The sequence below is a fragment of the Neovison vison genome, chromosome 5 (assembly GCF_020171115.1).
Source record: "Neovison vison isolate M4711 chromosome 5, ASM_NN_V1, whole genome shotgun sequence".
NCBI lineage: Eukaryota > Metazoa > Chordata > Mammalia > Carnivora > Mustelidae > Neogale > Neogale vison.
This window is the reverse complement of record NC_058095.1, coordinates 138,603,093-138,617,424: the sequence shown is the minus strand read 5'-3', so window position 1 is coordinate 138,617,424 and position 14,332 is coordinate 138,603,093. Positions and strand designations below refer to the sequence as shown.

Genomic DNA, 14,332 nt, shown 5'->3' with positions numbered 1-14,332 from the left:
AAATTTTTGCTGGATAGTTCTAAGATTGCTTCCTTCATTCCCCCTCATATAGGTTGTACCACATTTCCTTGCCCACCAACGATGTATGAGAGTGCCTTTTCCCCACACACTTGCCATAGTGTATACTCTGTGTACTGGTTTGCTCATATAAAATACATGGGTACATGAGCCACAGAATGGTATCAGTTTTATTTTGGTAAAATAGCAACTCATTTCAGTTTTAATACACTTTTATGATTAAAATTGAACATTTTTATACTTGTTTAAATGCTCTTTATTTCTGTCAACTGTTAATGTCATTTGTTTACTCTCTTGCTGAATTCTATTATGATTTTTTTCTTTCTGATTTTTTTTTCAATTTTTTTCCCTAGAAAATTAGCTCATAATTTCTAAACATTTCAATGAAAATTCATATGACTTTTATTTGGCATAAGGTGTGAAATAGGGAGCCTACTTGATTTTAATGAATAAAAGCTAGTTTTCCAAACTTAGGTGAACTGCCCTTAGTGTGTAAAAATTTTCCATGTTTATTGGATCATGTTCGGGATTCATTCTCTTCTCTTGATAAGTTTTCTTTTCATGTGCCTCTTCTGCACTACTTTAATGAAGCTAAACTTTATATTTTAATAGTTTGTCAGGGTAGTTGTTTGGATTCCCTCTTATTGTGCTCACCTATTAACTCATTTTAAACATCTTCCTCATAGATTTTATATGTTTATTTGTTATATAAGCTTACCAGATTCTAAAAAGATAGAATAATTTATGAGAGATTTAACATCTTTGTGATACAAATATTCCTCTATAACATCATTATATTTCAATCCTTTATTCTCTAACAGCATTTAGAGGTTTTCTTTATATAGATTTTATTTATATATGTAAAATTGATATAGGTAATATTCATATGCTGCAGATTACATAATACATAACATATAAGTATATAATATAGTAACATATAGTATTTAATGTGAAATATATATAACACACGTATAATTTTTTACATAAATAATTAGTTTTCCCCCAGTCATTTAACTTCTAGTTATTTTAAATGAGGTCTTCTTTATGTAGAAAAATCATTTGTCTGTTCTTATTAAATATGTAGCTGCCATCTTACCAAATTATCTTGATAGTTTTTTAGTTTTGTTGTCTTTGGTTTTTCAGGTAACCATATCCATCATTAATGTTTACAACTTCTTACTTTCTGTTACTTATTGGTACCTTTAGAAAAATATTAAAAATAAGAATAGTAATTGTGTCTCCACTCATGACATTCCATTCATTGTCTTACTCATGAAATGAATGAAAACATTTCTAATAACTTTAGTATCATATGTGATGCTAGCTTTTTAGATTAAGATAGAATACAAATGATTCCTGTTTTTTGGAAGCTGTAGTGATTTTGGGTTTTGGTTTTTTTTTTTTTTAATGACTTCCCCTTCTCATGTTATTATTTTTTCTTTTTTTTCTTTTTTTAAAGATTTTATTTATCTATTTGACAGACAGGAGATCACAAGTAGGCAGAGAGGCAGGCAGAGAGAGAGGAAGGGAAGCAGGCTCCCCACTGAGCAGGAAGCCCGATGTGGGGCTCCATCCCAGGACCCTGGGACCATGACCCGAGCCAAAGGCAGAGGCTTAACCCACTGAGCCACCCAGGGGCCCCGATTTTGGGTTTTGATCAGAGAGAGATTTTATCATAATTTTTGTGTATTTATAGAAATATGAGGGTCCCCCCCATCTATTTATATTGTTTCCTGAGATTCACTAACCATTTGCTTCTGGTACAGATCCCCATGGTACTGTATTTTTCTCTGATAAATCACTGAAGTCTGAAGTCTTCCTTTTTTAAAAAAAATTTTTTTATTTATTTTTACTTCTAAAAGACTTTATTGAAGTATATAGTTGATAGGCATGTTATATTAGTTTCAGGGGTACAGCATAGTGATTTGGCAATCCTCTTACTCATTTCTCACCATGATAAGTGTAGTCACCATCTGTCACCATATAACATTATTACAATATTACTGATTATATTTCCTATATTATACTCTTGATCCATGTGACTTACTTATTTTTTAACCAAAGGTTGTACCTCTTAATCCTCTGTAGATAATTTTGCCCATTCCCCTATCCATCTCCCCTTTGGCAACCACCAGTTTGTTCTCTGTATTTAAGAGTGTTTGCTTTGTTTTTTATATTCTGCATATAAGTGAATTCATATGGTATTTGTCTTTTTCTGACTTACTTCACTTAGCATAATAACCCTCCAGATTCATCATGTTGTCGATGATAAGGTTTTATTCTTGTATTTATTTGTAGTTTTAATTTAGTCTTCGGAAGTAAGATTTGTTTGTAGACTGGAGGGGTGTTATTTACATCAGGTATCAATACTACTTGGCTTTATAAAGTCACTGAAAAATTTTCCATCTTTCTTTGTACTGAGTTAATTTTAAGTAGCATTGGAGATACATTTTCTTAAATGTTTAATAGAGTTTATCTGTGAATATATCAGCTTCTACTGATTTTAGACCCATGTATCTTTTTAAAACCTTTTTCTTTTCTGTGGAAAAGATTTGTTTATTTATTGCTTTTTTAAAAAGATTTAATTTATTTGTTAGAAGGGGAGAGGGAGAGTGAGCACAAGCAGGGGGAGCAGCAGGCAGTGGGAGAAGTAGGCTCCGTGCTGAGTAAGGAGCCCAGTGGATGCGGGACTTGGTCTCAGGACCCTGGGATCATGACCTGAGCTGAAGGCAGATACTCAACCAACTGAGACACCCGGGAGTCCCAATATATATATTTTTTCTTTTTTGGCTTTATTTTGGTACTTTGGTTTTTTTTTTTTTTTTTTTTTAAGATTTTTAAAAAAAATTCATTTATTTGACAGACAGAGATCACAAGTAGGCAGAGAGGCAGGCAGAGAGAGAGGAAGGGAAGCAGGCTTCCTGCTGAGCAGAGAGCCTGATGTGGGGCTTGATCCCAGGACCCCAGGATCATGACCTGAGCTGAAGGCAGAGGCATTAACCCACTGAGCCACCCAGGCACCCCTACGTTGGTGGTTTTTCATTGAAACTATCAACTATTTTCATTAAGAAGAGCAAATTTAATTTTATCTTCTTCTGGAGTTATTTTCCCCACTTTTCTTTATTTTGTTTATTTTTACAGTTAGCCCCACTTCCACCATTATAATACTACCACCTTGCTCAAATAAGCATCCTGTAGAATACATTTAAACATAATGTTTTTGTTAACATTTTATAAGTAGTTACAAAGTTCATTTTTAAATGTACATTTTAATAAAATGGTTGCAGAACTCTTGAAGTGACGGCCACAGTATTGAAAAGCATTGACCTAGTTGATATTATACTATTAAGCAATAGTAAGACAGTGTGATACTGGACTTGGCCAAAATATTCCAGAGAGCATAAGGACAAAATAATGTCAGAATAACTAAGAATATTCTGAAAAAGATGAAGAGTGATACCAAATTCATTGTGAAATAATTAATATAGTAATGGTATGGATAGACAGACAATAAAATAGTCCAGAAAAATACCTGAATATATGAAAGAATTATAGAGGATTAAGGTATTTTATTTAAATCAGGAAATTTAAATTTACTGAGTAATCTGAAAATAATGTTACAACATTTGGCTATTAGGAAAACATTTTACATTATGCCTTTATTTTTGGTATCAAAATAAAGGTGCATAAAAGTTTTTTCTTTTTTCTGTACATATGACTAGTAAAAAGCTGGGGATTCCTAAAAGTAATTTTAGTGTGGAGGGGGCTTTTTAAAGGACTGGCACAATCTGGAAGCCATAAAGGTAAACACTGATAAATTACAGTTCATGAAAATTTAAACTTATTTAAATTTATGACAAAAAGAACAGTAGCAGCCCCTTTCCCTTTAGTAAAACATCCATTGTAATTGTAAAATCAAGGTCTAGTTGAGAAAAGAATATTCTGCCAAACAAATAGGACAAAGTTCCATTCAAGAAATTAGTTTAAATATGGTGTAGGTGTGTGTGTATGTAAGTAGCCATTCAAGAAAAGTGAAAAATCTATTGGTATGGCTATGGAAAGGGTCTGTGAAATAATTGAATTAATAATATAAGAAAGAGGTGTGAGACCAGTAAAGTATGTTCCCGTGTACATATCCTATATATGTATATATATCAACACTCTTCATAAGTGCATAGGACTTTTTTTAGTGGGTTACAGGACTTTTTTCCAAACTCTTCATAGAATAGTGGTTATCTCTTCAGGATAGGACAGTCATGGATTATGATACTTGATGTTATGTAACCAGAAATTTTTGAATTTTTTAAAAAATAAAATGGGTAGATTATAGAATTTTTTAAACATTAAAGATTTTATGTTGCAAATGACTTAAAGTAAATTTGTATATTTAAAAAGGAAGAACTCAGTTATCTCTAATTTATATAGCCAAATAGTCAAAAATTTCTAATGGTGAATGTTGATAAAATGTTAAATATACCTAGCTTTGAAATCATCCTATAAAATGTTAAAAACTTTAGAGGGTTGTAGACTCACCTTATAAATTTGAAGAGATATGTGCTAAATACAAAGATTTACAGTATTAGGTCATCAGAAATGTTAAGAACTTAAGAACTTAGAGAAAATTTTTGGCCCTTTTTAACTGGATGAAAAGATGAGCTTTATGAATACACATTTTGCATGACACTATTGGAATTTCTTATAGTAATGTATTTTTATGTAATAGTTTTAGCTTTAAAAAATTACAAGTCATTTCTAAACTTAAATATCATATATAAATACTTAAAAATTTTTTTAGTTATATGACATTGTGGTGAGGCCATGGACTAAAAACTCCTGAGCTGCATTTTATAATAGGTATGAAATCTCTTAAATTTATAATAGATTTACATGTGCAAGATTTAAAATTTATACCTGGAGACTTAAATATCACACAAATCATGATTAGGTGTTGTTGAACATGTAATTGTTTCTGGATTTCACATTATACTATGAAGTTGTGCCATAAATCTTTCATGACTATGAAAGATTCTTTCATGACTTACTCTGGTATGTTGCTAACATTCATTTATATTCCTTCATGTTATTTTAATTTGAATACACGATTTCCTAATCACTTAATTTAGCAAATACTAAGTTTGACTTTTGCCTTACATAGTTCTGAAAGCTTTGTAGGAAATACTTTAGTTTCAGTAGAAACATTCAGGGTTTTTTTCCTTCATGGAGATAACTTAGGTTTCGTAAGAGTGATACATGTTGAGCATCATATATTTAAAGATAATGTGATACCTTATTGATGTAATTTTAAAATAATGTACTTTACGCATGCAGAAGTGTTCTTAGATCTGTTAAAGGTTTCTAGTTTGTAGTTACTATATATGTCATTCATAAATTAACAAGAATTAAAATACAATAAAGTACATTTAGCCTGCGGATCCTAATTTAGACTTCAGTTCAGAACCTACAGCCAGAATCTTGAAATGTCTTGAGATTGTTGCCTTTAATAGCCATTATCATTGTATTGTAAACATGTAGACATAGTTATAGTCAGATACTGGCCATTTGTAGAATAGCTCTGCTCAATCATGAGAAAGTGTTCTCATTTTCTTTTTAAACTTATTTCCAAACACAAAGCTGATTTTAGAAGTAAATAACCATAAAAAGTAAATTATAAATTATAATAATAAATAGTAAATAGGGAAATAACCACAAAGTAAATAGATAGGTATCTTCACTTTTGTTTTACTAATTTAAATATTAGATACTATAACATTTCATTGTTTAGAAATTATTAATATTCTGCATTCTAATGTTCTTAATTATTTTAGGCTGCAGTTCATGGAGCTCGTTTCAAAGGGCAGGATCTAAAACTGGCATGGAATAAACCAATAACTAATATTTCAGCTGTTGAAACAGAAGAAGTTGAACCTGATGAAGAGGAAGTATGTTTTTTTTTTTTTTAATTTGTGTTGGATCTTAAATGTTCACATTTTTATATGAAATATTTTATGGCTGTGATTTTAACATAAAACCTTTATTCCTGAGCCATATTCCAGGCAGGGGATGTCAGATAAATGCAGACCAACTTTAAATTTTCTGGATTAATGAGAACTATGGATTACTAATCCAAAGAAAGAAAGAAAGAAAATCATATATATACGCAGTTTTCATTTACTTTTAGAAAACAATAATTATTCTTTAGATTTTTATCCACAGGATATCTTGTAATATTTTAAGTTTTAGAGTATATCTCCTACTTATTTGCTTTATTAACATTTCAGGTTTCCTTTAATTCATGCCGTTTTAGTTCATTAGAGTGAATGCCTTCTATATGGTAGATACTGTGATAGGCACAAAAATGAATAAGACACGGTCCCTATCATCAAGGAGCTTTAATCGGGAAAGGGGGGTGGTGACAGACACATAAGAAACTAATTATAATGAAAGGCAGAGTGATACGCTCAATAAGAGATCTGAACAATACGCTGTGGGAACCCTGGGGAAGGAGTGGTTATTTCTGACCAAAAGGGTCTTGAAGAAGGTGGTGACAGTGGAGCTGAACCCTAAATGATAAAAAAAGCTTTCCATAACCAAGAGCTGGGACTGGGAATAGAGTTGAGAGAGGCATTTTAGGTGTGAAAGGGGAATAGGTGTTGAACAGTCCATTTTTCTTAGGTACAACAATTAGTATGATGGCTGAAAGGTGTGAACATAAAGAACAATAAAGTGGGAGAGCCCTTTGAAATCATAAACATAAACATAACTCTATTTGTTTGATCATGAAATAAGCTGTAGGAAAAAGTTGAGGTTAATAAAGGTAAGGTGGGGAAATAATGTTTCCATGTTTTACCTTTGTTAGATTTTCTTAATGGCACTTCATTTTGTTTGAAGAGCATTCGAGGCTGTTATACATATCCATAGTCAAATGCAAGAATAAAATGTGTATTTTGAAACTCATATACATGATTTGTCATTTTATATTTTAGATTATACCTTTGTCCTTCCATGAGTTTGAATTGAATGGGGAGAAAAGCAGGAGAGCTCCTGGTATTAGGTATTTTGAAAAGTTTGAAAAGCAGTCTGAGAAGCTTTTATGAAGGGAATGGGGAAAAGCAGGGAATGCTATAAAAGAAATGTTTGTTTCATATAGCAGAAAAAAGTATAAATCTATAAATCTTGATAGATGTTTCTACAAGTTATTGGTTGATTTAGTGTCCAGGGTTAGACAGGGTAAGTCAGAGAGCACTTATTGATGTTTTCTTTTTTTAAAAACTAAAGGTATTGAGCACTGTTTTGTAGGTGTAGAAGATGGCATAATTTGATCAAGTTGAGGCAGGAGAAATGGCATGTAAAAGGCTTACTTGGATATTATTTTAGTATCTGTTCAATATAAACCATAGACTAGATATTGTAGAGGAACCATTGAGTGGATAAAGGTTGCTTTTCTTTGTTCTTGAATATTGTAGCTATAGAAATACCTTTTGTATTCGCCTCTTTTGAGAGAAATCAGTATTTAAAAGTGTCACCTTTTTTCTTTTCTTTTTTTTTGGGTAAATTCCTAAATGCATTTTAACCTAAAGTTTCAGGAAGAGTCTTTGGTGGATGACTCATTACTTCAAGATGATGATGAAGAAGAAGAGGACAATGAATCTCGTTCTTGGAGAAGATGATTTGACTGATCATTGATCTGCATATGCTAGAACTCTACCTGTGTTTCATTAGTATTATCTAATGTACTTTTACATATTTGTAAAAACAATTTTTTTGGTAAAATGTGATGAAGATGGATTTCACAAATAGAAGAGAAGCAAACTACCTTCTGATCCTGTATTTTGAAAGATTGATGTTTGCATTTTATTTCAGTAAACAATTGCTAAAGACATCACACTAGAAACATATGCAATGTTTTTATTACATACTTCTACTGAACATTACAGAATTCTTTGGGTTCTTTGTAATTTAATGAATAGGTCTAAAACCTTACGACCAATACTTGTTATAACTTAGAGGATTTTGTTTTACTCCAAATAAGGAATGAATTTGCATTTAAAATCTTAATGAATGTTTTCAAAAATGAATAGATAACATAGTACTCTAACTAAAGTCTCCAAGTTATGTATTCATAATATTACATAGTAGTATGCTTAGGCTTTACTATGTATTAGCCTTTTGTTGGACTTGTGTATGTATTTTACCATATGGGTTTTAATGATAACGGTGTATGACTGCTTTGCATATGAGTCCTTATGCATTCAGATGTTAAAAATAAAGTGGAATGGTCTCTTGAAAAGAAAAGAAAAGAAAAAAAAAACAATGACAAAAAAAACCCCACAAAGACCAAGACAATGTTCCTTGATTTAAAAAAAAAAGAAAAAAAAAAGAAAAAAAAAAGAAAAGAAAAGAAAAAAAATTAAAATAAATAGACCATTCCAGATGGTGATCTACCCTTCCCCCCAATTATCACAAAAGGAGCTATAATCACTAATTTATTAATAATGGTTACTGGTACCTTTACAATAATGTACAATCCAATGTAAAAAATTTATACCACTTCAGTTTGGTTTGATCCTATAAATTTTCAACAGATGTCTTAAAATTTAAAAGCAGGCTGATTAGTTTGGAACCAGACTTCAAGTAGAGCTAACATTTGGTGAATAAGAAAACATCACATTACATTTTGGATGTATGAAAGAAAACTTGACCATTTGAAGATGTATGAATAAAGAAATGTACTATAGATACTACTTTAGGAAAACACTGTTTGGTAAGTGTTCCAGTCTGATATTTTAAGTGTGCATTTCCTATTCTTGTATAAAAATCTTTGACATTTGCAACAGTATTGTGATTTTTAAGTGGATTTCTCTGGCAAATGAACATGATCGTTGAAAGTTGATACAGCAGTTTCAGGAAATAAATGCATTCTTTGTAGAATGAGGGGGTGGGAGATTACATATTTACCTTTCAAAATTTATCATTTCATTTGCAAGTGTTTCTTCCCCTCCTGAGATTATAGTGATTATATTCAGTGTCACATTAAAAAGAATCACATTCTTCCCATACTGGGGTCCTCACAGTCACAAACTGTAATTCCAACACCATAATCCGCTGTCAGTGGGATAACTAATGGATGCTGTTCCTCTTTTATTTTTTTCCTCTCACACTTAGGGTTAAAGTTGTATATATGTTCTTGATGGTAATACTATTTCATAGGAATGTTTTGGCTTACATTTGGTACATGTCTTAATATTTAAAATTTCAAAATCGATTTCTTTTGTCAAAATAGTGACTTTACTCAAAAACTTCTTTACTTAGATCTGTGATATATTTTTATGTAGTCTCTTGTATGTTGACTATGTGCTATTCTGATTCATTAGGTAAGTTTGTTTTCTTTTCTTTTTAGTAGTCGTGAAAGGTGCCAAATTGGCAGAGGCTCACGTTTCTTCTCTTTACACCAAACAGGTATTATAAAGACAGAAAATCTTTCAAAGGCCAGTTAAATCTCCATGCTGATTTTTGGCTTTATAATTTGACTAGTAAATTTTAGCCTGATTTTTAGAAATTATTATAAAATTCCCTTATAATGTAACTGAAATTACCTACTTATTTAAATCCATAAATAGCTTATCAGTTTCCCTAGTCTTAAATTTTCTCGTAACCTAAAATTAAAATGTTTTAAGCCATGTTGCTTTGAATGAATCAGAAAACAAGTGCATTTCAGTTTCGTTCCAAAGAATGCAGAATAAATATTACATTCATTAGGTTCAGAGTTACATTTTCATTATCATTAAGATGATTTTAACTATAAATATTAGTACTTAATTGCTACTGGATTTTTGAAATTAATGAATATGCTTATAAATACTATGCATGTACTTTCATGTGTTCTGATTTTAAACTCAAGGTATCCCTTTGAAGTAGTTGCTAATTCCCATTTTACAGATAAGGAAACTTAGGCTAATAGAGATGGAGTGACTTCCGAAAGTCACAGCTAGTGAATGAAAGGACTAGATTTGAATGCAGGCGTTCTGATTTGGGTGCCAATTTTTTTTTTTTTTTTTAAACTCTACATTGCTACTCCTTCCTAAATATTGATTGAGCATGAGATTGTGTTTGCAGTAAATACGGTAGTTCTTGCACAAAATTGGTAGATGACTTGGTCATTAGCCAGTTCATACCTTTACCCTCCCTTCTAATACAGCACTTTGTTCATATCTCTGTTATAGTACTTATGTTGTAATATAATTTATCTGGTTTATATGTCTGTCTTCCCCACTAAATTACAAGCTCCTCTAGGAAGGGGACCATGTCTTATTCATCTTTTTATCTCTAGTGATTATCACAAAGCCTGGCTTATAATGGGCACTCAGATGTTTGTTGGGTGAATTAATGAATGAATGCATATTTAAATCTCCAATAATGGAGTGACAATTACCTCCCTTGTTAATTCTTATCAATTTTTCAAATCTCTCCTGAAGGTCTTCTCAGTTATTGAGACCATTTTGCTGAACAGTTGAAAAGTTACGTATTGCAACAGTGGGGTTAAAAATACTGATGGAGGAATATACATATAGTCTTAATGGAATTTCCACAACAGTTAAGACATTAATAATTTGGAGTATTAAATGTTGTAGTCCGTTTCAGGGGTAAGCTAGCCTTTGGTTTCTGTCTGTGTGTGAGAATAGAAATGCCAAGAGCCACCAATCTAGTCCATCCCACTAACTTTTTTATATCCAAAGATGACCTAGCATGGAGGTACCAGATAAGACTTAAGGGATTTAGCTTTTGGTCCCAGCTCTGCAACTGACTCTTTGGCCTTAGACAAGTCTCTCAACTTATCCAGGGGTGTTTCCTTGTCTGTAAAATGAAAGGGCTTGGACTAGATGATCTTAAGGTCCCTTTCACACTGTAGTTTCCTTGGTAGTATATTTAATATAAAACACTTTAATGTATCTGTGCCAGTTCCCCCTACCTGTTGATGGTATTGTTGTTTCTGTCATCAATGGAAACAACTTAGATTTGGTTATGATAGTCTGAATAAATGTGTCTCAGTACAGTTTTGTATATAGTGTTCCCAAATGCTTGCTTTTGCTGGCACAAAATTCATTTAACTTCTAAAGTATAGCTCAGCTTCCCTATTCACTAAACTTGGTAGACTTCTGCTTACAACTTTCCTTTTGCTTCTAAACTCGAAGTCTAAAACTCTTTCTGTTAATGATATGCTACCTAAAACTTGAAACATATATTTAATTCTACAATTCTCCCAACAAGTTCTTTGCTTTAGCACAGATCTGGGCTGAGTTTGAAGTGAAAAAAAGATTCAGAACAGTGTAGGTAGATGCTACTTAACAAAAAAAAAAAAAAGAGAGAGAGAAATTATATTACTGGTTAAAAGATTGATTAGGATTACCTCAAGGGATGGTTGTCATTTTATATATTTCACTCAATATTTATGTCTTAAGCAGTGTTGTTTAAATGTTATTGAATAATTGTGAGATTTTAAAAAATTAATTTTAGTATTTAATTGATGCCCAACTATTTAATGAAATCATGTTGCAGGAATGGGAGAGTATTCCATAGCTCTTGTTTTATTGTAATACAGTCAAGTGTATCAACTAATAGACAAAACTTCAGTGGTTTAGGCTGATTACCTGCAGAAAAGTATGGCTGAGCTTAATTGTAGGAAATTTCCTGTGACTAGAACTGTTTTATGGGGACTGTATTTCCAATCTTCAACTTGGGACACTAATCATTGGCTCTAAGGGTTACATAAGAAAGCAAAACATTTGCTTGTTTGGTATGTTGAAATATCAATGGTTATTTTAGAGTGTTATACAAACTTTACCGATCTATATTTTCTTTTTTTCTTCCCCTTATACATAAAGTGAACCAGTTGTAGAAAATTAGTTTTAGTCATCCTAGAATTTGTAGAAATATTTACAAGCTTTTTTTCTTACCTTACGCAAAAATCTTTGAATCTTTTAAAACAAAAATATCCTGCGTGGAATTCTAGTTAATTAGTTCACTTTTTGGTCTTTTCTCTCAGGGCTTTTATTCTTCTAAAGCCCTATAAATAAAAACAAAAATTTAGGATTAAGTCATCAATGAATGATGTTTGTAAGGCAGAGAGAAAATTTCGTTTTCCCAGATCTCAGAAACTACCCTTTTCTTGTTAACTTCTTGAACTGGCTAGTTGCTCTCAGGTATGTATACAGGCTTTTAGAGGAGAGTAGCATTTTTTTGTTGTTGTTGTTATTTTCTCTCTCTCTCTTTCTCTGATCATTATATACTTATCAGATGACAAGAGATTATCTTCCAAATTAGCTACCTAAAAATTCTGAGAAAAAAAGAAATCTTGGTGAAATGACTGCCATTCTCATTATTTTCTAATGAAAACATCATACTTGGTTAGTAGAAAAATTCTGAGTTTGGTAAATAACTTTCTTGCAGTTTATCAGTAATATGTATTCATTACATAGTGTATTGAAAGCACTTATTTGTTTTACTTTTTTTGGTATCAATTTATTATTGTTCCTGATTGCTCCCTCCCTCTTAATTTATTTCATCCATCCACTAACTTTCCATCATCCAGTTAGTCTCCCCTTTGTATATGAAGCACTGTCTCATTCTAATGTGTTCCTTTTTATTTTTGGTTGTTTAATCATTGTGCTTAGTACAGAATTTCATGTCCTGTAGTGTAATTGAAGATTGAAATGGTTATCATACAGAGTTTAAGGAAATTAGATACACCTCACAATTACTTGGAAATCATTGGGAAATTTAAGGAAATGGTTCTTGCTTTTATTTTTATGTACTCTATCTTGGAATTTGTTTGTGATTTCTTAAAGTTACTTTGCCTACCCACACTTCTTTAACATTTGACTATCTTGTCAGTTACTATACTTCCTGAGCAGAAGTTATAGATCATGGCTGTGTTGTAGCGCTGGGATCTTTGGCTTAATGTTTTAAGGAGGAAGCATGATGCAGAGAGGTTTTGTTAAAATCATTTAACCCAAAGCTGATTTTTTGTGAAATTTGTCTGCAACTTTGATTTTGATTCCTTTCTCCAATAGATTTTTTCTTAATGTTTAGAAAAGTTGGAGATCAGTTTATGGTGTGATTCAGTTTTTAGATTTATTTACAATTTTCAAAGTGTTTTTTAATAGTCTTCTCTTTTTCCAGCAGAGAGAGATCATCATTGCCTGAATTTAGCTTTGTGACTACAACAGCAAGACCTGTTCCTGTCTGGAGACGACTGTTATAATATCATCCTATCATTTTATGTTTGCTCTTTATCAATTTGAATAGATGTTTACATGTACTATAATTCGCATTTTGTCTTTTCGCAGTTCTCTAATTGCTACACCTGAGTCCAGAAGTATGTCTGAGTGTGTGCTTTGTCTGACCTTGCTCTTAAACGTCTTCTCCCCTTACTTTATAGCCATTTAGTTTTTAAACACTAAGAAGGAAAAAGACCTCTTGGCTTCCTAATACGAGTTAAGTTCAGTCTCAGCCAAGTTGAAAATTGTGTCTAGGAAATCTATAAAGCCATGATATTGTGTTCATTAGCATGAACAATTTAGAATGAAGAAAATGATTAAACAGTTAAGCATCAGTCTGTTTTTAATTTTTCCGGGTTTTAGGATACATTTCTGGGGTTAGGATAGTCACTTAAATAATTTTGAACAGATGCTAAAATACTTTTTTATACACTGTAATAACTTGCCTATTTCTTCTAAATATACTTAACCGAAATTGTTGCCAAGGCCACTTATTATTATTATTATTATTAAAAATTATCCAAATAATTTTTTTAAAAAGTTTCTTAGCTCTTCAAAGCCAACAAGGAGAATAATTTTCTTTTCAAGTCATACAGGATGATCTGTGGATTATAAATATTGAGAAATATCTATTAAATGTCTAATTTACACAGTTTTTCCATATTTTCCTCACTTGCAATCAAGACATCAAAGACAATCTTAAAAGCAAGGGGAAATTGTGTTGTATGTCTAACGTTTAAAAGGTGTATGTTCATAATATTTATTTATAAGCAATATGGGTTAGAATTATTTATAAAGAGTGTGATTAAATCTGATCCTAAATATTCACCCAAATACCTTTTTTATAATGAGCATCATATGAAGCTTTCAGAAAATTAATTTGAGTATTCCTTCATAGATTCTCATGAGGCATTTGAGAAGTTGGAAAGTTACACTTTATTAGAAAAGCCCAATTATACTTGATTCTATTCATCCTTGTTTTTTTAGTTTCTTTAAGCCATGCTCATATTTTCACTTTTTTTGTGTGCAGTTGACTGGTC

General features: G+C 31.5%; 1 protein-coding gene across 15 annotated transcripts in view; it reads left to right on the top strand.

Moving 5' to 3' along the window:
- The window catches only part of RBM26 (RNA binding motif protein 26), an 85,642-nt gene extending 71,861 nt beyond the window's left edge, over positions 1–13,781 (top strand). For 9 of the 15 annotated variants that reach the window (XM_044249942.1, XM_044249941.1, XM_044249935.1 and 6 more), the window contains 2 exons: positions 5,844–5,957; positions 7,596–7,897. In XM_044249942.1, the coding sequence (XP_044105877.1) occupies positions 5,844–5,957; positions 7,596–7,685 (204 nt within the window). In that variant the 3' untranslated portion in view covers positions 7,686–7,897. The other 6 variants (XM_044249932.1, XM_044249928.1, XM_044249936.1 and 3 more) reach the window with 3 other exon arrangements.
- Positions 13,782–14,332: the final 551 nt, after the last annotated feature.